Here is a 24,255-nt window from a genome sequence, read left to right as displayed (position 1 = left end):
AGTATGAGATTTGCTGTTGGATCATTCCACCCTAGTTCAGTTACCTATGGACAGAATATTAGGTGTTTAGTTATGCAGGTATAAGCTAATTGGTTAAAAAAGTGGGTCACTTCTCACACTGTCTCTTCCAGAGTTCTCTACATCATCATTCGGAATTCCTGTGAGGGGAGCTTGTCTCTTTTCTGAACCCAGCCACTGCTATTTGAACTGCTAATATCTTCTAAACCATTTGAGATCTTTAGTGTTATGGAAACGCCTAACAGTGCCAATCACTTTGACCTGTAACTTAAATTGGCGGCCACACTGGGGTCATGTGACTTTTTGGGTTTCCAGATAAAGATGTCAAGCTAGAAAAATTTTCAGATAAAGGTTAGTAGACACTGAAAAACCTTACAGTGAGCTTGGGACAGGGCCTACACTTCTTGACCCTGGCCTGCGAGATTGGGGCTATAGCTGTACTCTGTGCTGTTTTGCCAACAGGAAATGTCATTTTATTTTCCTGCACCTGGTTTCATTGATTCTTATGAGCACTAATGTTGGACTATCCGAGATACCATTTAGAGCAATTATTCAGAAAAGTTTATTTTGTGTTTTGAATATTTTAATGTGCTGTGCACAGTACACTGATTCACACTGGACTCCCCTGCGTCTTTGTTATGATAATGTCTTCATAATTAACTAAAGTCGATAGTTTTTTTTTTTTTTTTGTAGTGCCAGTAAGTTGCATAAACTCGGGACTGCCATGTAAGGCATATTTATTTTGAAAATTTTTATTAAACTTTTAATTTATATTAAAAGTTGACTAAGCATCATCTCTAACGTAAGCATGCCACCAATTGTGGTGGAGTGGTATACTGTAACCTAACCCCAAAATTTGAACAGTTTTAGTCAACGTAGGGACAAATTTGTTTGCTCAAATTTCGGTTTACTGTAGTAAAACTTCTAGGAGCTAGTATAGCTTCAAACATATGTTTTTACTCTGGAATACAATCAATAGTTTGTAGAAGTCATGCTAGACCCTGTTACACTGAAAATACTACTAGTAATGAAAACTGAGCAAGGTAACATGACTGCTGTTTCATTTTTGCTCTAGACTGTGGGAAAAAAAAACAGGCTTTTTTTTTTTTCTTTACAGCTGTGTTCAATACTTTTGTTATCATTTGAATTGCTGGTAGTATAAAAATTGCTGAAATACTTAGTATTCTTTCTCAGGAAAATGTAATCATTTTGAGCTCCTGAAAGCAGTGTCTCATTTTATTTTTTTATGATATTGGCATGCTGCATATTTCGTATTTAAGTAAGTTGTGAAGTTCATTATTCAAACAGGAGTTTGCTGTGTGTATAACTCTTATGCCCTGTGGCACTGAAGAGATTAACTCCAGCTGAGCTTGCCATTATGTGTTGATCTACTTCTGTCACTGATTCTTTCCAGGGCAATTTATTGTTTCGAAACACTAGTCGGTCTGTTAAATCAAGTGATTGGACCATGCCACCTTCTCTCTCTTTTTCTCTCTCTCTCTCTCTCTGAACTAAAAGCTAACATAGAAGCCTGTATTTTAATATCCATCACAGGCTGTCATCTCTGTGCTGTCTTAATATTCCCTTAGTGCTTGAAACCAGAATCTTTTTCATCTCCAGTGATGTAGCGCAAAGGTACCTTGCAGGCAAACTGTTCAGTTCATCTCTTACGGGCCATGTAATAAGCCCCATGCTGCAACAACTTGCCCCTCCCCCATGCATCCAGCGTTCTGTGTACGCGGTGGCTCTGCTGGAGTCTCCCCTTCATGGACGATATGGCAGGAGTTGCATTGCAGCAGGTGGAGCTGCCGTAGTGGATTCAGCTGTGAGTTTGGCAGAGAATTTACCCCCCTGAGCCATTTAACCCCTGGAGTATTGTCCCTTGATAGTGGACTTCAAAACAGAAAACACCAGCAACATCATGGCTTGTTTTTGCCTTCCTTATATTTACCTCTGTGTTTCATTAATTTGTGCGTAAAAAAAGAAAATAAAAACTGAAGAATGTTATTTGAAAACTGATGGGGGGACTATGGACTATGAGGGTTGCTGCAGAAAGCAACAACATGCTATCTCTTTGTTTTCTCTGACTGTCTGTGCTGTGGAGTGAGGGGTTGATGTTGAAATCAAGCAGCAGGCAGCGACTACAGAGACATTTTTCTAGAATCTCAATCGCTGATCGATTGAAGTGCCCATGCTCTGAAAAAATGTCTCCCAGCTTCAAAAACTCAGACTGCTTTTCTCCAATGCTGTGCCACTGTAAAGTAGCATGCACCAACAGTACTGTCTCTCTAATGTTTGGATGCAAGGTGGGTCTGATTTATTATTTTCCTTTTGCATTTCATGTAATACCTTTGTAAAGCTGCAGAGATGAAAATAGATGCAGTTATTGCTTTTTACCATTTAAGCTGTTTATCAGGTTTTAGGAAGTGTACATGCTGGGTGCTATCCGAAAACTCCAGTCAGCTAAACGCCAGCTAATTGTTACCAGTTGAACAAATCAATGAGGGACAGCATTTGTACGCATTATAGATCAGATAGCAGTAATAGATGAACATGTATGTGCACTATTAAACTCTTATGTAAAAGGTCTTTAACTGCTGCATGCTGTGCTGTATGTCATTTCATTAAGCATTCATCTTTCTTTTTTTCATCATCGCCAGTTCCGTTTATTTTCTTTGGAGAAATTATAGCATCTGAGACCTAAAAAGGCTAAAAATGCTTCCTGACTGACAAAAGTGATAGTTGATGGCAGTTCTTGGTTTACAAAAGCGGAGCCATGGGCATTTTTAGATTTCTTTATTTATTTTTTTAACCCAGCACATGTTACAACATCACATTTTCTGCAGCCCTTCATATGTTTTCATTTAAGGTGTTTTGTTGTGCATCATTAATTAAATTAGCCTTTTAAAAGCGTCTAGATGGCTTTCTGTACTGTTGGATGTTTGGCAGTAGACTTTTTTTTGCCGGCGATGCACACTGAAACAGAGACGTGGTCGGACATTAAAAAATAAATATAGTTTTAATTGTCATTTTGAATAAAAAAAAAAAAGTCTGAAGTCGGACAGCAGTTTTTAAATTGATATAGAGAAATCCTTACTGTAGAGAGAAGCAGCATGATGAGATGTATTTATCATCCATTTGCTGTAGTATTTTCTTTATTATTTAATGTAACGGGGTGAGCATTGTCACACTTGCCTTGATGCCTGACTGAGATGTGCTCAAAGTGTCCCTTGTTCCTAATATTTGTTATTGGTGCTTCAAAGAATTTTTATGAAACACCTTGACGTCTCCTATGCTTGTGTAATCCATTCTGAAATTTGGAAAATAGGACGATAGTTTTGTATATAGCTTTTTGATTTGCATAGTCATTTTAATTAAAGTTAAGCCGTGAAAAAATAATAGACCCGACAATTCATGCTCTTTTTAATCGTTCTATAAATCTGCATTTCTAAAACATACAATTTATTGGATTTATAGAATCTTTATTTAAATCTCATCATCAAAAATGGCTAGAAATCATCTGTTCAATCAGTAAACTCATTATTTACCCTGAATAAGCTGTGCAGTTAAGCCAGAGGGTAATGTTTTATTATTTGTGTGATTCAGTAGGTCTAAATTTGGACAACTATGAGTACACAGGCTAAAGTGGGATAGCTGTCATAAAGAATGGTTAGCTTGTGAGGAGAGTTTTCTGAAAATGTCACTTTAAGTTATGGATGAGTGAATGGTTGGGCTAGGACGGGAAGCTTTATAATTTTCGTTAAAAGTTTCTGTCTGGCCTAACGGACTAGAAAAGGGGAGTAACATGATTCCTAGACAGCATGAACTGTGACTGGCATACCCATGAAGCACTTTCTGTTAATTATTTGGCTTGTGGTCTTATTAATGAACTTTTTCTGCTTCCTGCAGGAGAGTACATTGTCAGCATTTCTCAATAGAAGACTTTGCTCTGGATATAATTGTCTTGGGGGTGGGTGTTGGCTCCCTGGGGAGTTTGTCTGGAATTGCTGTCAGTCACATGTGGTTTACAGCATTGCATTCAGCAGTGTTACCATAATGGTCAACTACTGTATGTTTGCTGGTTTACTTTTAATGGGTAGCAAATCCTGCTTTGTGACTATAATTGAAACTACTTTTTGCGTGTGCATTTTCAAAATGGCAAGCAGGAGTCCAACACTTAGGTGAGAATGCTTGCAACCGTGGATGAATTAACTCTTGAGGGTCTTCACCTAATTTCTCAGAATTCTATTGGCAGCATTTAAATGCCAGAAACATCCTATACAACTCATAGCCACAGGCATTTGTTTTGTACTGAGCATTGTCATGTCTGCAATTCTTCTGGTGGTTCATAATGCAAATAATCTAATAATGTGTGTGTTTTTTTTTTTTTTTAATGGGTCTGTGTTAAGGGGTCTAAGTTCAGCAGCTGCTCTTCAGTTCTAGTTGCTGCCATAAGAGGCTACAGTAAATCAGCCAAAATATATTTTATATTGGTAAGTGCCAGCCCCATCTAGTGCTCAGCAGTGTAATGCCAGCAAAACCAAAGGAAACTTGATCCAAAGAGCCAGACTTGAACAACAACACTGGCTGATCTCGCCTAGGTTTTATCTGTGGCAGACAAGTAGAACTGAGGAGTATCTCTGGAACCACCTCAATGGATTCAAACTGAAAGATGAAATTGAGATATTGTAATAAGAGCCAATCAGAATGATGGCAAGCCATTGTAAAAAGGCAAGGGGTATTTGCTTTTTGAAACTTTAGTACTTATTCTTATCATAGGTCTACAGTAAAAGACAAGCTGTAGTTTGATTTGATAGGCCAAATCTGTTTGTTTTTCTTAATGACAGACCTGCTCTGAAAAACCGGAGTGCTCTTCCCTGGTAGCAGCTGTGTGAGTGGCAGAGCAAGCTGTTCAAGCTCACACCTGCAGAGTGCTCTGTTAGTGAGCGACAGGGGCAGGGTTGACTATGTATTAAATAGTACCCTGAAGGCCAATTACATACCAGGATGCTGGAAAGTCAAATGGAGAAATTCGAAATGCGGAACCGCGTGGGGCATGTTGAATGTGCTTCAGTGCATCGTGCTGCTTTGTGAAATAGATTGCACAGCGCTGTACAGTCTGTAAGGGGATTCATCATGATTTGTGGTAACTCTCAACACTTCCTTCCTAATTGATGCAATAATTCTAAGACACTTTTTTTCTTGATCGTAGACCCATACAGAAGTCTAAATAAGTAATTGTCAACACTGTCAACCAGGAGGGGACTTTTGTTTTACTTGTAACCATATGTGGCTAACTACCAGCAATACTGAAGTGGGACGGTACAGATATTCTCCTTGTAAAGCTAAGAGTTACAGATCGTAGGGATCATTTGTACTGTAGTGCGCACAGCTAAATATTAAATTACACTTTAGGTGATGATGGTTTAAAAATCAATTGCTCATTTCTCTTTGTACCGACTCCTGTCTGCTCATTTGAGACGAGCAGCTTAATAACAGGAGCAGGCATTGTTTTCTAGTTGTGTTTCATTTATTAATGAGTATTTATTTCTGTGTCATTAATTCCCTGGAAAATTGTTTACAAGAGTGTCTTGTGGTCAAGGTTTCGATAGCAGCAATGACTGCTTGTTTTAGAGGGGGCTGGGGGGGGGGGGGGGGTGGCGCAGAACTTCTGTTATTGTCCCAACTGTAGTGTACAAAAGTCATTTGGATACAAAAAAATGAAAAAAAAATATTTTCCTCTTGCAGTCGTCCCCATAGCAGATTGTGTTACAGATCCCAATAACTGCTTCAGACTGACAAGGGATGAGGTGTTTATATTTAATGATTCCCATTTGGCTGTTTCTGATGATTTTGGTTCTTTGTGGTGGCAAGAAATTATTTTGAAGCCCATTTATCAAACAAACTGCTGTAAATCAGTTGTTTTACTACACGGTTTTAGGTAATTTGTAATACCAGTTGTCAAAAGGCTCTTTCTCTGCCTAAATGCCATCAATACTGCTCTGCGGGCTAGTCTTAAAATACATATTTATATTGTAGTATTTTTTGTTTTTTAACTAGTGGAATGCGTAACTTCTGTGCTGAGCATTTAAGCCATTTGTAACAACTTTCGACAACACAAGCTTTCACAGGTGGCTTTTGAGTCAAGAAATGTCCGTAACCACTTGGATAACCCATACTTCAATAGTATAAAATACAATAGTGTGTATGAGACTACCTGCGTACAACACGAATGTGTATGAATACACTATTAATGAATTCTGAATTTGAAATATGTATGTTACTACTCTAAAATCATGTGTATTTCTGAAAAAAGTAGACACATTTGGGTACTATTTTAACTATCAACAGCCCTTTTGATATGGTAGCTAGAGAGACTCAATTGGTTTCTGTGAAAACCAGATCAGGATTAAACTGGCTTGAAATAATAGTAAGGGACTGGTCTGTCACACCTTCTTGTTTCCTTAAGAGTCAGACTCAACGTAGGCATTGAATGACTTCAGATTTGATTAACAGATCAGTCCTCTTGGATTGATCTGTCCTCTTGATCTGAGGAATTTAACTGTGTGAGAAGCTTAGAGTATCTTTCAAGTCAAACATACCAATATATTTCTGTATAGATTTCATCAGTAGAAACTAAATAGTTTTTATGCAGTTAAATATTAATAAACAACAAAGAGATAATGGATTTTGTGTAGTGTATGGCCACACCCACTCAAAAATCATGCTGGCGGGAGTGAAACCGGAAGTTATGTACGAAAAGATACATACATGGCGATTGCCGCTGAAAACATAGAAGATGAAGTCGAAGACCCAATTAATTTTAGCGCTCAGGGGCCACAACCCTGCATTTAACTGCCGGCAAGGCAGTGGGATCCCACTGATCAATACAGACAGCGACTAAATGGGGATCGACAACAAATAGTGTTGTGGAACCTCCAAAACCTGTAGCAGATCAGCAACACAGCATGGCGAGTGTAATTTCCAAAATTGTAATGTGTTTGATTACCAAAAATATACGCTTCAGTATCTGTACTCTGTAATTAATTTATATGAGTTTAGTGATTGTCTGTTATGGCCTGTAATAGCCATTTTTGTAATTGTCTGTATGTCACAGAACAGCAGACCACTGACAGTGACACTGCAACATCTTTTCAAAGACGATAAATTACAGTAGAGATAAGAATTGATAAGATGGCATTATATAAAACAGATAAGACAACTTCAGCAATGAATAAACATTTCTTTACTCACCGTTACGTCAGTGGTACACATTTTCTCATGCAGTAAAGTTCTGACAGTTGTTTGTAATCCAGAAATACAGGTTTATATTCCAGTATGGTTATGCCATAACAACTGTTTACATGTTTTGTATCCTAATGATGCACACACAATAATTAAAGTCTCTATATAAGTTTAAAAGTGAGTGTCAGTGTTATGACTGTAAGTTTGTCAAAAATAGTAATGTAACTGAAATACTGTAACTTACTCGTTAGGTAAGCAAGGAAATTAAGAAACGGACAACCCACAGTGCACAAAATGATGTTGGCGTTCTACTTTGTTTTGTTTTTTACTTTTGTTGTCTGGCAACAGTAAATTGCATTCAGCCATCAACCAATTCTACTATTCTAGATTTCATCCACATACCATCTCTTTGAGACTAGGTGCTTGAAATTTCTGTGAAGTTGCAATCTATTTCTCATCGTGCCTCTTGCTCTCTCCATCTCTCTCTCATTCATATATCTATCTGTCTGTCTTAAATATGAACTGGAGAGGAGGGCTATAGTTGAACATTTTTGACCCAAGGGAAGACTACTGTTACCAACAGGGGACTATACCCTGGATGTAGCAATAGTCTTCCTGAGGGCATGTAATTTTCCACTATGGCTGAGTCAGTAGTATATATTTAATATGTGAATCAGTCAAGAAAATAAGTGACAAGTTTGGATAGTAAATACAACTTGTATATATTTTGTTTAAATATAGCTGATACAGCTTAAATACATAAATAACATAAATAAAAAGGTTTTTGATGTTCATACTGTATAGTTAGCTAAGTTTTCCTTCTCAGTCTGGTTCTCGGACTGCACGACACGATAGCATAACTATAATATATATATATATATATATATATATATATATATATATATATATATATATATATATATATATATATATAAAAAAACAAAATACACACACACACACACAGTAATCCCTCGCTAACCGCAGAATTTATGTATACGCGGCTTTCCTTTTGTATACCAATTTGCCAACCGCCGCATATAGATTTGTGTATACGCGGTTTTGCAAGGAAACATATGACGCATTTGCTTCCGTGCCATCTTGTGTATTCTTGCTCGGTCCCATCTCGCTAGCATCTCCCGCTTTGTCTTGTGTACTAGTCATAGTAGTATGTGCATGTGGTCTCGTTGCTCCATGTTAACTTAGCGTAATTGTTACTAGTCAACAACACCCTGGCATTCAACACTAAGGATTCAAGGTAAATAAAACATTACTTTTTATTATGTTGTAACATGTAAAAAGTAATAAAATTATATTACCCAGTGTGTTATAGGAAAATGCAACTTAGATAGGCTTTGATAAGTGTAACCGTGGCCGTGGAGAACCTAACCCTCTATTTCCCATAAGATCTAGGATTTACCAGCCGTGGTTTTGCCAACCGCGGTGGTTTTCAAGAACGTAACCCTGCGGTTGGTGAGGGATTACTGTACTCGTATACACACACACAGTGCCTCTATTTCATGTATTTAAATTTAAGATTTTTTTCCAATTATCTACACACTTTTTTTTTATAGCCATCCTCTGATCTGTTCCTTTCAACAACATTGTCCCGGAGTTCTTTTGAAAGCTTCTTGGTGCTCATGGTTGAGTCTTTGCTTTGAAATGCACTACCCTACAGGAACTACTGAATTTATCCTGAAATCATGTGAATCACTACAATTTAACACAGGTGGAGACCACTTAAGTTGGTGTGTTATTTTGAAGACGATTGGTTACACCTAAGCTAATTTAGGATTGCTATTACAAGGGGGTGGACACTTATCCAACCAAGTGATTTGAGTTTTTATTTTTGATAAATTTTCTACAAATTTCTAGAATTTTTTTTTCACTTGGAAGTTGTGGGGCGGATGTGTAGATAAATGTTAAAAAAAAAAAAAAAAAAAAATGTATGCATTTTAATTCCAGGCAACAAAAGGTGAAAATTTTGAAAGGGAGTGTAGACTTTTCATAGGCACTAATATAAATAAATAAATAAATAAATATATATATATATATATATATATATATATATATATATATATATATATATATATATATATATATATATATATATATATCTCCATGGCATTTCTTTCTCTATTGGACAATATGATTCTTTGTGCCAGTGTCATTCCATTACATGTTTCACTATTCCATAATTTATGGATGTGACTCACCTGATTAAATGTAAAAATCGGTGATACTATAGTATGTAAAATGGATATTTAAAAAATCCGTTATTGTATGACCTTCAGTGTTAAGGTAGTTTCCTTTATGCATGCGTTCCCAGAGCACCAGGTAGAGAGAGTTGCTGAGGTCTTGGTTTTCAGGAGCACTCGCAGCACCACGAGGATGTGATTGAAGTGATTGAAGCACAGGAGTGAGTTGGCAAAATGTCCTCTTTAGCAGTGAGCCTCCAACACAGGAACATGTGCGTGTGATTATTTTAGAAATATCTGGTGGGGAGTTGCAAGCGGGACCAGATTTAATCAGATTCTTGGTTTATTTGGTTCACTTACGTTTTACACTTGTGCTGCTCCTGGGGTATTAAGTGAGATTCTGTTAACTGTAACACAGGACATGAACAAAGCACTCAATGTTCAGCATTATGGGCTTTATCAGTTTAAGTTCAAATTTGTCTGTTCGACCTTCACATAGTAGACTCCCACAGAGTGTTCTTGGTGCATTTTGAAGTAAGCCGATGTGGCTAACAATACTGTATAAATGTACTTTCTGTGTTCCTGCATTGAATCCATTTGAGCTCAGAAATCAAACGTGGTAACCAAAGTCCTCCATCAAAGGAAAAACTAATCAAACACACACACAATTCCAGCTTCAGGTATGTGTATGTGAAGTTAATCAAGCACAATTCAAGTTTTTGACTGAAACGGTTCTTAACGTCTTGAGTCTGTTTGTTTTTTTTGTTTTTTTTAAATAAGACATTCCCTGGAGCCGTCTGCAGACAATGATGGCAATGCATCTCGGTGGTTTACTGTGGGATTAACTTAAACTCACCAGTGCAAGAGCCAGGTTTGCTTCTATATTTGGATTTCTATGCTTCAAATGTACAGCGCTTGTTTTTCTGTATACCAGCCTGCCATTTGAAACCCTTTTAATTATAGAACCTACTCCTGTACCATGCGCCACAGTGGCCATAATCAGTGTGGGAATACACACACATTGAAGACAATACAGTCTTTTGAAAATAACAATGAAAAACAATACATCCTGAATATTAATTTACAAGCTTAATATTTATATAAAAAGCTTTTAAAAGCAGTCAGAACATTTTACTCTGTATCTGACATGAGTTACTCGTGTGCTTTTAAATAGTGGCAACCTCAATGATCCACTTTCATGCATCCATCACTGAACTAGGACAGACGATCAGTCTTACTAAGACTTTAAACATCACGTGTGAGCAGCAGTAGAAATTCTTTTGAATTTTCGCTGAAGCGCATATCTGCTGCTTGTGTGACTTTTCATCTTTTTCTTTATTCACCCTGTTTTTTGTGAAAATATTCATACATTGTATGTAAATTCATATACTGTACACAGCACTGCCAGGTCACTCAAAACCACATTGCAGTTCTGTTGAGGAAAAACATTCATCACTGTGCAGTGAAACTTACAAATGGAAAACAGATTCTATGAATACCACCAATGGTCAAGAAAGAGGTCCTGTAGTTCTAAATGTTACTGCTTTCCCTGCCTAATATATAGTCCGTTTGGATGCTGCTTGACAAGATAGAATGAAAGATTGTAACAGGCAATGTTGTCTGGTGAGGTTACAAGCTATAAAGCTGTTTGGTATGAACCACAGTCACTATTTGAGACTCCAGAACCCATACTGTTAATCCTCAACAGCCATGATTAGCTGTCTCACCCCCCCAAGGTGCATTCAAACATTTTACTATTGTGTTAAAGTGCAAATTGATTTTGAGAGAATTCTCTTTAAAAAAAAAAAAAAACATTTATTTCTGATTAAAAAGAAAAAATAAATAATATTCTTCTTCTCCCACAGTGCAGAATGGTTTCGGCATACAGTACACTCTCGCTGTAATGAACCTGTTGGGGACCAAGCCTCTTGTTTGTTATGTCGAATGGTTCGTTATAGCGAAAGGACAATCCAAAATGAACGATACGCTGTTGGAGTAAGTTAATGAGATGAGATTGTGAATAAAAGTAGAATTGCATGTACCTGTTTGTCTCGTGTATGCGGTATTCAGCTATTGCTTTATCCAATTCATTAAAGAATTAAAACGCAGTACAAAAAGCAAAAATTATGAATTGAAGCTTTTATTCAGTCAATCTGACACGAATTGCACCAAATCTTAATCCAACATGGATGAATATCAAACCTTTATTCCAAGTAATTTTTACAGCTGGTTCATGAAACAAACTAGGAAGGGTACAAATAGTAAGATTTCATTAAAATAAATGAAATAAAATGAGTGTTAAATTATAGTGGAAGGACTGTGATCTGTATACTGCTATTAAATAAATTGTATTCCATTTTGTAGGAACAAAGCCGGCATGCCTAGGCTGGGTGTATATCTTATTTTAAGAGCTTGATTGTGGGGAAAAGAAAAGTAATCACTTTAAAGAAGCAGACGTATAGCTTCTGGGGTTATCAGCCGCAGATAGTTTTTACAATCCTAGAATAACGACTGGGGCTTCCATGTTTTCATCTGCCACTGGCATTGAACTAAAACAGATTAGAAACTGGTCCTGTTTGCTTCCAGTAGCAGCAGAGCGATCAACGAGTTTGGAATATGTAATGAGAGAATTTGCTGCTGTCCAGTCGCTCTGATGGAGAAGTTACTTAATAAGCAACCAATGCAAAGTAAACAAGAGTTGGGCTTAAAAAAGACTAGAGAGCTCTGTGTGTTATATATACGCTTAAAGGAAAGAGGTGAATTTAATTTTATAAATGGAAACGGAACTTGTAGACTGCAGATGGACCCGGCAGCATTTTTAATATGAAGTTTTTTCTAACTGCGTTCATCTCTCTGTGGTATTAGTTTGAACTTCAACAAAAAAAAATGAAGGGACTTGAAAGAAGTTGAGCAAACCTGGGTTTGGATACAAAAATGCAATTTCAAATTCAAAAAAACTTCCCATGCCATCAGCACCAGACCCTGGGGAGAAAAGAGGGATTGAGATATTTTTTCTTTATTTAATTATTTCTATCAAACTATCCAAATCAGATTTCTAATTCAGCAGCATACACTGTTTATGTTAGAGATTGTTTATATTAGAGATGATCTGAGTGTTACTTCTAACCTCGGTTTTTACAGAGTATAGATTTTTGTCTGCTTTGCTGTTTGATAGAGCAGAAAAGCTGTACTCTAGAGATGATGCCAAGCTGGAAATTCCTCCACACAACTGGCTGTTGACCAGAACTGCGGCTTGGCAGGCACGCGGCTCGAGCTTTGCTTTTTACAGGAGCGTTTGATCTGCACTCATGGGAGGGTCCCAGAAATAAACACTAGAATGCTTCAGATAAACCAAAGAAGTTTGAGTTTGTGCTGTAGTTCAAAATAGGGACTGGGTTGCATATATTTTAAGTTCACCTTTCTTGCTCCTGAGAAGGATTATTTACCCATGGTGCTTTTTAAAATTATCTGATGATTTTGCAGGGTCTATTATAGTTTTGTTCTGAAATAAAAATTGTATTTGGGGGATATTTTTACCATTTAAAAAATGTATATTTAGGTGATATTTTTACCATTTAACCATTATAATTTTGCAGAGAATTTCTTAAGGGAGATGACTCAAAGCATTACATACTGCATTACTAACACACTGAATCGGTATTGTGGTAATACAAGCAAGAAAAGGACGGGTGTACCACTATTATTGACAGTATTACTGCCAAGTTACAAAAAATATCAACCATTAAAAGCTGTGACTACAAAATGGAGTAACTACTGAGCAAGTCTATTGAAATTCTGTAGTAGGTTTTGACAATTTTTGAGCTTTTTCTTATTTTTATATATTAATCCTAAAATGTGATATATTAATCCTAAGTGTTGGAGAAAGTTTAATTCATTACTATTGTGCAATAAGAATGTTCTTGGTGTTCATAAAGATGCAGGATCTGTCTGCATTTGAGGGCTGGTATCAAAGTACGGTGTCACCTACAACAACTGAAGCAGAAACATTTACAGGTGACAGCTTTGATAGAGTTTTCAAAAGTTTGGCTGGTTGATGTGGACAAAGATAAAAGCCGACAGCCAGAACAGTATTCTTCTAAAGGATTTTCCAAAGTGTTGAAGCCCTGATGTTTCAAGAGACCTTTTAAAAACTTTTAAATTGCATTCCCTGTCTCAAGATGACTACATTTCCCATCATCCTCCTGCTCAGATATGTAACTAAGATGGATTTACCAGTGAGCAGGAGGATGATGGGAAATGTAGTTCTGAGCGGTCCGTGCGGGTACTTAGGAAGCCATCTTGAGGCAGGGAATGCAATTTAAAAGTTTAAGAAAGTGGTCAAAATGTAAAAAAATTAAAACAATACATACACTTTATGTAAACAGTTGTAGCAACACATGGGAACATGTCACACAATAAAATAAAAGATCCTTATGTACCCTTTAATCCTCAGCCCTGATAATCAGCAATTTCCATTGACACTGTTTAGACTGAGCATTAAAAAGACTGAACAAAAACTCTACTGCGGTTATTGTAGAACACTTTTCAAATTGATAGAATGCAACATTTCGCAAGACATTCAAACAAACCCTCACGCACCATAAGCAACAATACTACAATGACTCACTCTGAAAATAAACAATACTACACAATACCATAGCTACTGTTGTCAGCAGTGATTGCTATGGGAAGAGAAGTTATGTAAGGTGCAACCTGTTGCTGTGGAAACAATGCACATGTGTGTGATGTTCATATTTAATGGAATGATTGAATGAGCAGGAACATCTATGGGAGCTGTGCAGTGCCATTGTAGTGGGTAGAAAGGGGTTAATTATCAAGGTGCCCTTGGTTTAAATCCTCCCCTTCTCCACCTCACTTACTCGCACCATAGACAACAATTGCACTCCTTGTGCTTCACCCACCAAGGACAGTACATCCATGTAAGTGCACACTTCTCCCTTCTGCAAGTCTATTTGGAGCACAGGACTGTGTGCTACAAGGTGAGGCAACTCACCCGTAGCCTTAGATAATTATACTTGCAGCATGGCTATTGAGAAAGGACCGTCTGCTAGCCTTAAACATGACCAACGATGCAGTGAGCAGTGTAATAGCATCTCCACACAAACATCTCAAGAAACAATCTAGCATAAAACAGAAGCAGAATTGCGGGTCATTTTTTGGCAAAGCTTGTCGTCCTCAGGGAAAACAGTTTGCTTGTTCTTGGTACAAATAACCCGTTGAGAACTGAAAAGAATAGCCCGTTTCAGTTTGCCGACTTTGGGTTTGATTTTGGACACCCAGTACATAACGAAGAGACCTGGCTTATTAAAATGGGCTTCCATGAGCACTTGGCAGAGTTTTGTTGAAAGCATGAAACCCTTTATATCTGTGCCACATGAGAGACACTGGAGACCTCTAGTTCCTTACTAGATTGCTAAAACTTTTAAGTACTAATTTACAGTAGCTGTAGTTACTATATTGGGGCCTGCACTGAGATGCACTGTATAACAGAAAATTTGGGCTGGTATTAAGTTCGGTGGATTTGCTACCTTGGTAGATTTTGAGGGTTTTTGAATTGGCGTTTTTCACTGAGCACGTTGACAAAGAAAATGCCACAGTTTTCTACTTTTAATTTCAAAAACATTCAAACACATGCTTAACTTAATGAAATCGGTCTTATGAAACAGTAGCTCATTTACAGTAACTACAATGTCACTGCAGCAACCTCGATAAGCACAAAGAAGGCCTTCTAAAAATTAGTTACAGCATTCATTATATAGTCCTTAATTTTAAGATACCATAATTGGAAAGGATTAGTAGCTGCAGTACACTAACGATAGGCATTTGCTAACTCTGTTTTAAACATAAGCTTAACATAAAGAAGTCGTACAGGTACGCAGTAGCAGGTGCTGTTTACACTGCCTCAGAGTTCCTGGTGGCATCATAAATTCAAGATTTTTTAAATCCATTGAGGTAAATGTCCAGTCGTTTTTAATTTTTTCCAGCAAATTGGCTTCATCACACTGCCATTCTCATAACCTGTGCTGCATACCAGTCTGTCAGAGGCCAGGATTGCTCACTGTATGCCACACTCTGATAGGTGGAAGAATTATTGGTGATCCAATCAAAACCACCAATAAAGCCAAAATAAATTCCCTGCCAAAATTTCCTGTTACACAGTATTTACTCCAATTAGACAATTTAGAACAGGGTTGGAAGAAAGACAGCAGAATGACAATGTTTTCAGCATAGAACGTGTCTACAATATACATAATGGCACACTGATATTTCTACTTCTAAAACATGCTCTTTCAATTGTTTTGAAAGCTATGGCTATTCTATAACGCCAGCTCTGGTTTCAAAATCTATGGCCATGAGGAACTAATTTTGCATTAGTTCCAGTTTCTCATTGCTTGGGCAAATTCAGTTTGTTTTTATTTATTTAGTTTGCTCTTTTACCTACAAGTTTGCGTAGACTTCTGGTGCAAGAATCTAGTCCACATTCTGACTGTATTCCATGATGGCTTTTTATAATTTTATTGTGCTGTATTCATGAAGCTATATGTATGCCATTTGTGTTTGATCTGCTATTCAATAGTGTAACAGGTCGTGGCGAGCTACTTTTTCCATGATATAGACACATGTAATAGTGGCTTTGTCCGAGGAAGTGTATGCATGTTAGTGATACTTCTGCTGTATTACATTGTATTAAATGTGTTCAGTAATTGCTGCTTTAAAAAATAAGAATTGCATGTTCAGTAAACAGTTTCCCCCCCATGGATATTTGTGTTCTAGATAGTTTTCAATTGAAATACCTGTGGCTTTTTGGTCATTCTTGCTTCTGGTGTTCAGCAGTGTATTCTAGTAACGAGTAAAGGTGTGTCAGCCAGAGAGGGACTACATCTACACAGTCACTGGTGTTATTACAGGTAATTGGATGTTTTTCAGACAATGTTGAATATAAACTAAACATTTCTAAATCTGAGACAATTGTAGTTTATTTAATTGTACCAATTTAATGGGCGGGATTAATTGTGCAGTAAATGATGTTGGCAGAAATGGAAATGAGGCTTTCTTTTGAACCTTTTTAAGCGTGATCTACATTTCTTGCAGCCTGTGGAGAACCATTAAAGTCTGACTTCCCTTTCACAGAAATTGTGTTGCTTGGACTGGCAGTCACTTTAATCAGTGAAAAAGTATTTTGAACCTTAGTCACAATGTGACAGGTTAGTGCAGCCAGGAAGTGTGCTCTGTACGCTGTGCCGAGAACAAAAAAAAGAGATAAGATGATGCTACTGTATAATCAAAATGTTTGTAATTATATATATATATATATATATATATATATATATATATATATATATATATATATATATATATATATATATATATATATATATATATATATATATATATATATATATATATATATATATATATATTGCACCATCACATATATATAAAAAAATGTAGAGCATTGGTATAATTATGCATGGCTCTATGAATTTACTACTTTTATTCAGCAAAAGTTTGTGTCGGATTAGTGTTACTGTTATGAAATTACAGCAAAGTGTACACTTGAGATTTCTGGCAGTATGCAAAGCCCTTTCTAAAGCAGAATCCAGTGCTGCATATGAACACCCTAGACAACGCATTAGAAGCTCCCCGCAGACTACTCAAGCATGTCTTGTATAATTCTGTAATTTCTACAGGCTGTTTTCATTGTCACATTCAATATCCTAGTTGTTTATGCCTGTGGGCATTGTGATAATGTGACCTGCTCTGACCCTATTTGAAGTTATTGTCCGTTTTATAAGAGACCACCAGGATGTAGGTGCTGGTATTGATCTAGCTAACAGATAGATTAGTACACTGTTATGATTTGCACAGAGGGCAGTTGCATGATAAACCATTGAGTTCTATCAAAATACAATGAAGAACACTTAATATGGGTTCCCAGTAGCTTGTAGTACAAATGTGCTTCAAATCCTACATCATGCTGAAATTGGCTGGAGACGTACATGAAGAGAGCTGCATTGGACTTTGTATTCCTGCAAGGTTACGGAAATAATTTGACTGGGATAGTTTGGCTCATCGCACTTCAGCGACCCCTACTGGTCAGGAAAACCCAGTGAGTGCAGTCAGGGTCCAGGCTTTCAGTTAATAGCCTTTGCTTAGGTTTTGTGTTCAATCTATTGTTGTTGTTGTAAAATATAAAAGTAAAATCTGCTCATTTTAAACAAATATTCCTTGTTTTGTGTTTTGCAGAAGTACCGTTACAAAGATGAAGACACACCACCACAAGAACACAGTTCCCCGCACCTTACCAATGAGGTGAAAGGACCAGAGTTGGTACATGTATCAGAAAAGAACCTTTCACAGATTGAGAATGTACACGGTTTTGTCTCTCACTCACATATCTCCCCTATGAAGGTAAGAGGCATGTTATGGATGTTCATTTTAGTTGTGTGTTGTTTTTACATTAAGATCTAAACCCTATAGAACAGTTTACATTCAAAGTTAGCAAATCCATTTCTAGTCAACACGGCAACACAACACTGACTGCAGTGCAATACCATATTTCTGTTCTGAATGGTTTGTGTTGTGACTTGGCTCAAAAATGATTCCTGCTTGCATGGTGTTTAAGTGTGGGAACAAGATGCATTTATTTGTCCTAAATGTGAATGCCTTTTTGGTTGATATTTATAATAGTACTAAAGAAATGTAGACAGTTTATCCCAACAGTTAGTTTGGAAAATAGAAGTTTTACTGTATTGCTTTTAAGAGACTGCTGTTTTCTTTCACTGTTGTCAGTAAAAAGTCATGGTGCCCTAAATGCTCTTTTGCCAAGCCTCTTTTTAAAGCACAAAAACCACTACTCAGAAGCAAGAACCATTAGGTCTTGAGGAACATTGTGCTGAATATAGTTCTGGTCTCTGTTTTATTTACCATCAAGCAATTTAGAAAGGAGAAGACATTTTGTATTTTTTATTATCTTAATTTAAAAAACAAATTGGACTAGTTACTGGACAACATGGTTTCTGGTAAATTAATAATACTAATCGCATTATTCCATAATATCAGTTTACCCTTTAATTGGCATTTCTATGTAATCACATTCTAGATTTGTTTTAAGTTTGAACTTTAGGTTTCTGCATTTCAGTGTAAAACCTTTATCAGGAACATAAATAAAACTGAATACAATGCTCCCTAGTAATAGTGCAGCCTACTGTATTGTAACCCGGCTTCGCAGTTCTGTATATTTGTTCAAGGACACATGATGTGGTTTGATGTGGTTTTTCAATAATCAGCAACAACAGCTCTTCTCAGGTTCCTCTTGCTCATGGTACATTGTAATTTCCCTGATCTGTTTTTCCCATTAAAACACGCTCCAGCTGCATCATCGCTCTCCCTTGCCATTTGACTTGTCCTTATTCCCCTCTGCGCTAGATATTAGATTTTTGGCTCACCTTAAGGCACCTTTCATCAGCAAATTTGTTGTGGAGGCTGAATAGATGACTGATACGTCCTAGAAGGCTCGCCATGCTCACTGGCGGTGTGCAGTGCTGCAGGAGGCATTGGGAATACTAGAAACAATGAATAACTAAAATGTATGGTTTTGATGTCTTGACGACTTCCAGTTTGATGTATTGAATCTTCCTTTACCTAAAGAGCAAGAGAGGCAGCTGTACAAAGCTTTAACACAGTTTAGAAGGTGGTTTGCTTCCAACAAAACAACACTAGAACTAGACTGAAGACTGCCAAACTCATTCCACACAGGCTTCTGTCACAACTAATCATCCAGTGACGCATCTCAGTGCACTTTACAGTTAGAGCATACAAAATGCAATAGATATTTGCAGTGACAGCAGGAGGCAAACAAGGAAGCCTTTGAATGCCTACAACAGTTGGAAAATAAAACTTCACAGATTTTACCGTACCGTAGGTGTGGAATAAGAATTGTACTATATTTGTGGAGTAAGAACACATTTCAAATTATTATTTTATAATACAAGTGGCTATTAAAATTATATAAACAGAACTGTCGGTAAAAAGCATACACCTGGTCTAATGCTTATTTCGTGATTTTGTTTTAATGTTGATTCAGAAAGGAGTACCACTGGGATTAAAAACAATTCAAGTTAATCGGAATATATTTTGATCTACTTAAAGTAGACCATGATATATTAACCTGTTTACCTGTATGTGTGTGTGTGTGTGTGTGTATAGAAATAGCAAACTTTAACACACCTGTCTATGGTTTGTACAATAATCCATGTCACGATTTGCCTTGTCTTTTGTGGTGTATAACCTCTATTATAATCTTATCGTCTCTTTCAGGAATGACTACGTCTTTTCTAGAGTGTGTGTGTGTTATGTGGGTCACTTACTCTTAAGAAGTCAGCAAAGATGACCCACTGTATTTCCCTTGACCTGAACTGGATGTGACATGGGTTGTGTAATGGGAAAAATGGTGACTAGCCTGTGGCATATTTCATCATTGTTGCTGTTGTTTTTGTTGATGAAACTCTGAAAATTAGCTTTTTAGACCGAATGATCCAGAGAATCCCACTGAAGAAGATACGAAGTGTTGTAAATCTGCAGAAGCCCTTACAATGTGTGTTATGGGTGATGTATTTTCTGGCAAGATTCTCACATACCGTCGCAGTTTCCTACTTTACACCTTCAATTCCATTGAACCGATCTACACTGTTTTAAAAACAAGCAAAGAAATAAAAATGCCATTACTTGTAGTAAACCCTGTTTACAGTAAACACTGACTGACCAAAACCTGGGTGGAAACAGTCATTTTGTCCAGTGTTGAATGTTTCTGCGATTTTTGGTGTTTTTTTATATACATATTTTGTATTAAACAAAGACATGGCAGGTTTTGTTCATAGTCTGCCAACACAACCAGTTGGTTTAATACCCATGCGATTAGAAGTTTTTGTCATACAGTGTGATACATTGTAATACAAGCTGCAGTGCTCGGCACTCTGTTTCATCAAAAAGCAGACATTGTTTGGCTATATATCCCCTCTGTAATTCTTGCTAAAGGAACAGAAGAAAATAAAAAAGCACCTGCTGGTTTTAGTATTCAACATCTAAATGCTACACAGTTTGAAAAAAAGTATAATATATAATGTAAAAGTGCTACAGTAAATTCAAGTATACATCATTTACACATTTGCATAAATAAGGCAAAAGTCCAACAGTTCCTTTTAATCTAAATTGGTGTTGTAATACACATTTTATTCAACAGTGATCCTCTTGCTCCGCCTTGTGGTTAGTTAATGCGTGGCTCTATTGTCAGGAAAATTGTACTGGGTTTCAAAAATGATTGAAGGCAAGAAGCACAAACCATTACTGTGACACATGCTTACCTATATAACCCATTATTTTAAGTGTTACTTTTATTTAAACACATTGCTATTATAAAGCACTGTCTAATTGTTTGTAATAAATCAAACATGAACTGTTACTTAAACACCTTGGTTTGAGACAAACATTTCAGCTAATGTTTTAAATAATTCAGGAACCCTTCTCGGGGTTGGTAAACATTGTTTCTACAACAGTCCTTTGGATATTCAATTCATTGGTGGAAAATTTATTCAAAGGCAAAAACTACCATGCATATGATATTATAAAGGCAAATCTGAGACCTGTGTATCCTCCTGCTGTGTTGAATTGGCTGTTAGACGGCTACACCATTATTAATTAGTAATTGACAGTCCGTTACAAGTGTGGAGGGGTTGTACAATATTGTAGGAAGCTATTTATGTAATTCCGAAATGTGTTTTTGAATTGCAAGACTTTTTTTGCCCATTGTTCTTGCCAAAACAGATGGTGTAAACATCTTGAATCTCCCCAGGATTGGTGGGCACGTCTAATCTGTAAACCGTGCCTTTAAACACTTTCCTAATGAACACTGCTTTCCCAAGTACTTAGATGCACCATTGTATTAACTGTGGTCTTTCAAAGCAGTCCCCATTTTTAAATGCTACCTTTTCAATTGCTTTCTCTCTTATCAGGTCTTCATTTAATAAAACCTAGTTTCCTTTCAAGTATGCACTGTATCCATTACACAATGGGTTAACCTATTATAACCGATTCAACCGAAAACTTTTACCAAAACTGCGTCTTACGCTAGCGACGCCTGCACGCTTATCTCCGCCCCCTCAGAAGACAAAATTGCATGTAGGATGGCGGTCGGTGCCATTTTCTATTCAGCCTCATTTCGAAAGTGTGAAATCTTCAACCAGAAGCAGTCAGACAAGCTTGTCTTATTTTATTCTTCCTTGTTTTTTTTTCCCCTTGGGATAAACCGCTGAAGCAAAAAATTGTTTAAATCATTTATTTTTGTTTTACCTTGAGTCTGTTTTTCACTGCCTTCTGGCCAGCGGCAGCAGCAGGTTTGTCTGCTCCTGTACTCTGCAGATTGGTGACAGTATTATTAATTATGTATTCTCTCTTTTGTACCTTTACTCCAACTGGAGTTTTATTAGTCTTGTTTTTTACAAGCATATTGTGAATTTAAACTACGTTTTAAATATTTTTTGTGTTTCTCTCCTTTTTATTCCAGGTGCTGTGCTTGCGGCTTACTGCTTGAGCAGTCGCCACGGTCTGAGCTCGGACTCGCCTGCAAGCCAGCACTTCTGGACGGATACTGTTTAGCCTTCTGGCTGCACAGATTAACTAGCGGGCTGTAGCCAAACAGTTAGAGAGCTTTGCTCTTCTTCCCATGCCACAATAGCGGGCAGCTTCGGCACCACTTTGTAAAGGCTTGTCAGTGGGAGAGAGCTGTAAGTGGGCGATCTCAGGTTCTTGCATCCCTATGTTGCTGCCTTGGTCACGCGTGGTTTGCTCAGACCCTGGTGGTACCACCCATGTACCGCACTGCACAGTGTACCATACCGTGCAAAATACCACACTGTACTGCACTGCACCGTACCGTACCGTACCGTACCGTACCGTGGCTCCATGCACTGTAGTGTACTGCACAGTACTCCCACACTGTGTTGCACTGTGCACCGTGTTGTGTTGCTTCACTGGAATCTGTTTATTGTCTCTGGTTCTCCATGCTGGGGAACGGGTGTCCTTTGGAAGTCGATGCCCTTGCATACAAGTGGCCGAGGACGAAAATCGGACAAGAAAGAGCCAGGGTGCTTTTTAGTGTAACTGCTGTGCCACTAGCCTTTGCAATTACCCACAGCCAGATGCGGGGGATGTTGTGGTACCCCAACCCATCGAGCCTGTAGCCCTTGGTCTGGTCCCTGAGTGGCTCCAGTTCAGCCAGTTAGCCAGTCATATCAACTCTCCAGAATGCAAGAGCTGCTTCATGTCGGTCTCAGTATGGATATAAGTGGGCCAGGTTTCAAACTTGTCGGGTATAATAGGTTAACCCATCGTGTAATGGATACATTTCTATTTCAGGGAACCAGGGTTATGATAATAACCTAACGATACATTATGTAGAGATATGGCCAAAAGTTTTGCATCACTCTATAGAATTAACAAATTTTGCTTCATACTTGAATGAAACCTGCTGAATTAATGTTACGTTAACATATTGAATTATAGATTTCTTTGTAGTTTTCCATATACTTCATGAAAAACTGACATAAATGTTAAAAAAAAGTAACATTTCAAAATTTAACATGAAATAGTGGACTACTGTTATGGCTTCCGGTAGACTTTTGTAGTTTCTTTGATAACATGATGTTCCTAAAATTGTTGATGATGGCCATAGCTGTACTTTCCTGTAGTCCAACAGCTAGTGTGTGGTTGTCAATTCAGTGTTGTAGGTATGCAGTGTACTGTGTAAAAAAAAAAAAAAAAACAAATTGCTGTCTTATTTGTATGTATATGAAAGCATGCAGTCTCTTTCTGTAGCCTTGGTTGAATGGCTCTGCGCTGTTTAAACAGGTACGGTAACATGCCCCTTTATAGGTAGAGTCCCTGGAGTGCATCTTTGATGGGCCTTCGACTTTAGAAAAAGATGCGCTTCCCTCTTCTCAGCTGGCTTTGTTGTCGCAAAGCATTTCAGTCTCTCAGGTAATGTTTCACGATTGTTGAATGCATTTTTTTTGTGGGGGGGGGGGGGGGGGGGGGGGGGGGGGTTTGCACAGCATATCTGTTGGTTGAAACAGCCTCTCTCTTGCAGCCTTGAAGCTGTTTGGAATATTTTTCAATTGTATGATTTTTTTCATTGCAGCAGAAGGCACTAGTCTGCATCTTGCCTCTCTGCAGTTTTCTTTGCAAGCACTAGAGGGCAGCAAATATACAGTGCATGACCAAGCTTGTAGTTTCCTCATTGTTTTTTTTTTTTGTGCAAAAATATTCTGGAAAATGATCCCTGGCTGCTTTTCAAATGCTTGTTTGTGATTGTAGCTCATTCTAATTCTGTTCTCGCTTTCACTGGAATATGATGTTGTTTCCTTGTATGATAGGGACAGTGTGTTCTGCTTTTGTGGTTTTATAGGCTGTTCTGTCTGCCTGAGTGACATATTGTATTGTCTTGTGACCTTAAAAAGGTAATAATTAAACATATTAGCATTCTAGTCCTTTATCATTTTGTTGCAGGTTATTTAGTTTCCCAGTGTTTATTTTCACTTTGACATGGGTGAAGGCAGTATCTTGCCTCTTCACTGAATGCCACACAGATGTGAGGATCCTAATGTGAGGTCCTCATCTCTGATATACAGGAAGTGTGCTTTTATTGTAAGGTGGGGTGGGGGGAGAAAAAGTCAAAGTAATTCATTATTTGCAAAATGATAATAGATCTAGTGTAAAATGA

At 37.5% G+C, this 24,255-nt stretch overlaps 1 protein-coding gene across 27 annotated transcripts in view; it reads left to right on the top strand.

Moving 5' to 3' along the window:
- LOC121327141 (disks large homolog 1-like) overlaps window positions 1-24,255 on the top strand; it is a 187,648-nt gene that overhangs the window by 67,112 nt on the left and 96,281 nt on the right. For 14 of the 27 annotated variants that reach the window (XM_041270955.1, XM_041270969.1, XM_041270967.1 and 11 more), the window contains 2 exons: window positions 17,727-17,891; window positions 23,409-23,513. In XM_041270955.1, the coding sequence (XP_041126889.1) occupies window positions 17,727-17,891; window positions 23,409-23,513 (270 nt within the window). Of the gene's footprint in view, window positions 1-2,035; window positions 2,325-17,726; window positions 17,892-23,408; window positions 23,514-24,255 lie in introns of those variants that run through there. The other 13 variants (XM_041270975.1, XM_041270974.1, XM_041270973.1 and 10 more) reach the window with 2 other exon arrangements.

This window comes from Polyodon spathula, chromosome 14, assembly GCF_017654505.1.
Source record: "Polyodon spathula isolate WHYD16114869_AA chromosome 14, ASM1765450v1, whole genome shotgun sequence".
NCBI lineage: Eukaryota > Metazoa > Chordata > Actinopteri > Acipenseriformes > Polyodontidae > Polyodon > Polyodon spathula.
Note: the sequence above shows the minus strand (reverse complement) of the source record. Positions and strands in the feature narration are given on the sequence as shown.